The following is a 1,814-nucleotide window of genomic DNA, read 5'->3' on the forward strand; positions in this document are numbered from 1 at the left end:
TTTGAGATGGAGTCTATCTGTCGCCCAGGCTAGAGTACAGTGGCGTGATCTCGGCTCATTGCAGACTCCACCTCCCAGGTTCGAGCAGTCCTCCTGCGTCAGCCTCGGAGTAGGTGTGACTATGGACACATGCCACCACGTCCGGCTAATTTTTGTATTTTCAGTATAGACAGGGTTTTGCCATGTTGGCCAGGCTGGTTTCGAACTCCTGACCTCAGCTGATCGCCCGCCTAGGACATTTTTTGGCATGGTTTGTATAGTATCCGACACTGTCTGCAGCTTGCTTTTCCTCTCCGGGGTGTCACCGGGGACACTGTGTTTATCAGAGCAGGCTGTGAGGCTGTGAGGCTGTGGACTCCATCTGGATTTGGATCCTGGCCCTGCGTTTGTTAACTGTGTGACCTTGAGCAGGTTACCCCACCTCTCTGAGCCTCCATGTCCTCTTCTGTACAATGTGGAGGACAAGGGTAGCTTTGTTATTTCCCGTATTTGTTGATCCTGTCCCTTTTGGAAGCTGCGGAGAGTGGAGAGGCCGTGGTGGCTTTAACCAGTCCTCCATGATGGGCGCCAGGACTGCTGCCCGGTGATTGCTCTTTCAAATGAGGCAGCGGAAGGGGGTCGAGCAGGAGCTGGGCACATAATCCTAGGACTTAGTTTGCTTTAAAAAAAAAATGAAGGGTGTTTGTCTCCCTGGAAACCACTTGCTAATCTCCAGGATATGGTCTCTTTTCCAGGCGAAGGAGGTGGAGGAGACCATCGAGGGCATGCTCCTCAGGCTGGAGGAGTTCTGCAGCCTGACCCACCTGGTGAGTGGCTGCCTGGCCTGGGAGGGGTGGATTTAGGCCCAGGCCAGGCTTCAGGCCCTTGCTGGAGTTTTCTGGGGAAGCCATTTTGGTGGTGAGTTAGCAACCAGAAGGATTGGGGCAGCGGCCAGCGGTGAGAGGAAAGCCACGTGCACACACTCCCTCCTCTCTCCCTCGCTCTCTCTTTTTCTCTCTCTCTCTCTCACTCAACCCCAAGTGCTTCCTGAGGCGGCCATCTTGATCTCGCCCTTCCCCCGAGATGGTTTTTATTCCGCAGAGGAGCCAGGAGTGGACCACAAGGTGGCACTCTCGGGCACCGATGCAGGGAGCCGTTCAGCGGGGACGCTAGACTATATTTAACTTTCCTCAGCTCTGCGCAGTCCGCTGTGCAAACATGGAGACAGCCAGGAAATGGCTTCAGGCCTGCGAGGCCTAGGAGGAGGCACTTGCTCAGGCCACAGACCGTCTTGAGGTTGGGCACTTAGTTCCCTCCTGAATCCTTCCGCTCTTTCTGCTTTTCCCTCCTCTGTCTGCTTGGCCCAAATCCCCTCGCCTGACTGGGGAGGAAGATGGAAGACAATGGCCCAGAAGACAAGGCCTCCCATGCCAGAGTCTGTAGAGATCGTGTCTAGAGGCAGGCATGGCGGCTGACACCTGTATTCCCAGCACTTTGGGAGTCTGAGGTGGGCAGATCACGTGAGGTCAGGAGTTCAAGACCAGCCTGACCAACATGGTGAAACCCCATCTCTACCAATAATACAAAAATTAGCCAGGTGTGATGACAGGTGCCTGTAGTCCCAGCTACTGAGGAGACTGAGGCAGGAGAATTGCGTGAACCCAGAAGGCAGAGGTTGCAGTGAGCCGAGATCACACCACTGCACTCCAGCCTGGGTGATAGAGCGAGACTATGTCTCAAAAAAAATAAATAATAAAATGTTTAAACAGGATACACGTTGATTATATTGCACATAATATGGCAGCCCCAGGCAGGCACCAGGGAACTCTCACGTA

The 1,814-nt window shown here is 54.0% G+C and overlaps 1 protein-coding gene across 2 annotated transcripts in view; it reads left to right on the forward strand.

The window, feature by feature from the left end:
* The window catches only part of BCAS4 (breast carcinoma amplified sequence 4), an 85,224-nt gene that overhangs the window by 25,974 nt on the left and 57,436 nt on the right, over positions 1-1,814 (forward strand). For both annotated transcript variants that reach the window (XM_017496868.2, XM_037727246.1), the window contains exon 2: positions 735-806. In XM_017496868.2, coding sequence (XP_017352357.1) covers positions 735-806 — 72 coding nt within the window. The remainder of the gene's footprint in view (positions 1-734; positions 807-1,814) is intronic.

The sequence above is a fragment of the Cebus imitator genome, unplaced genomic scaffold (assembly GCF_001604975.1).
Source record: "Cebus imitator isolate Cc_AM_T3 unplaced genomic scaffold, Cebus_imitator-1.0 Scaffold224, whole genome shotgun sequence".
NCBI lineage: Eukaryota > Metazoa > Chordata > Mammalia > Primates > Cebidae > Cebus > Cebus imitator.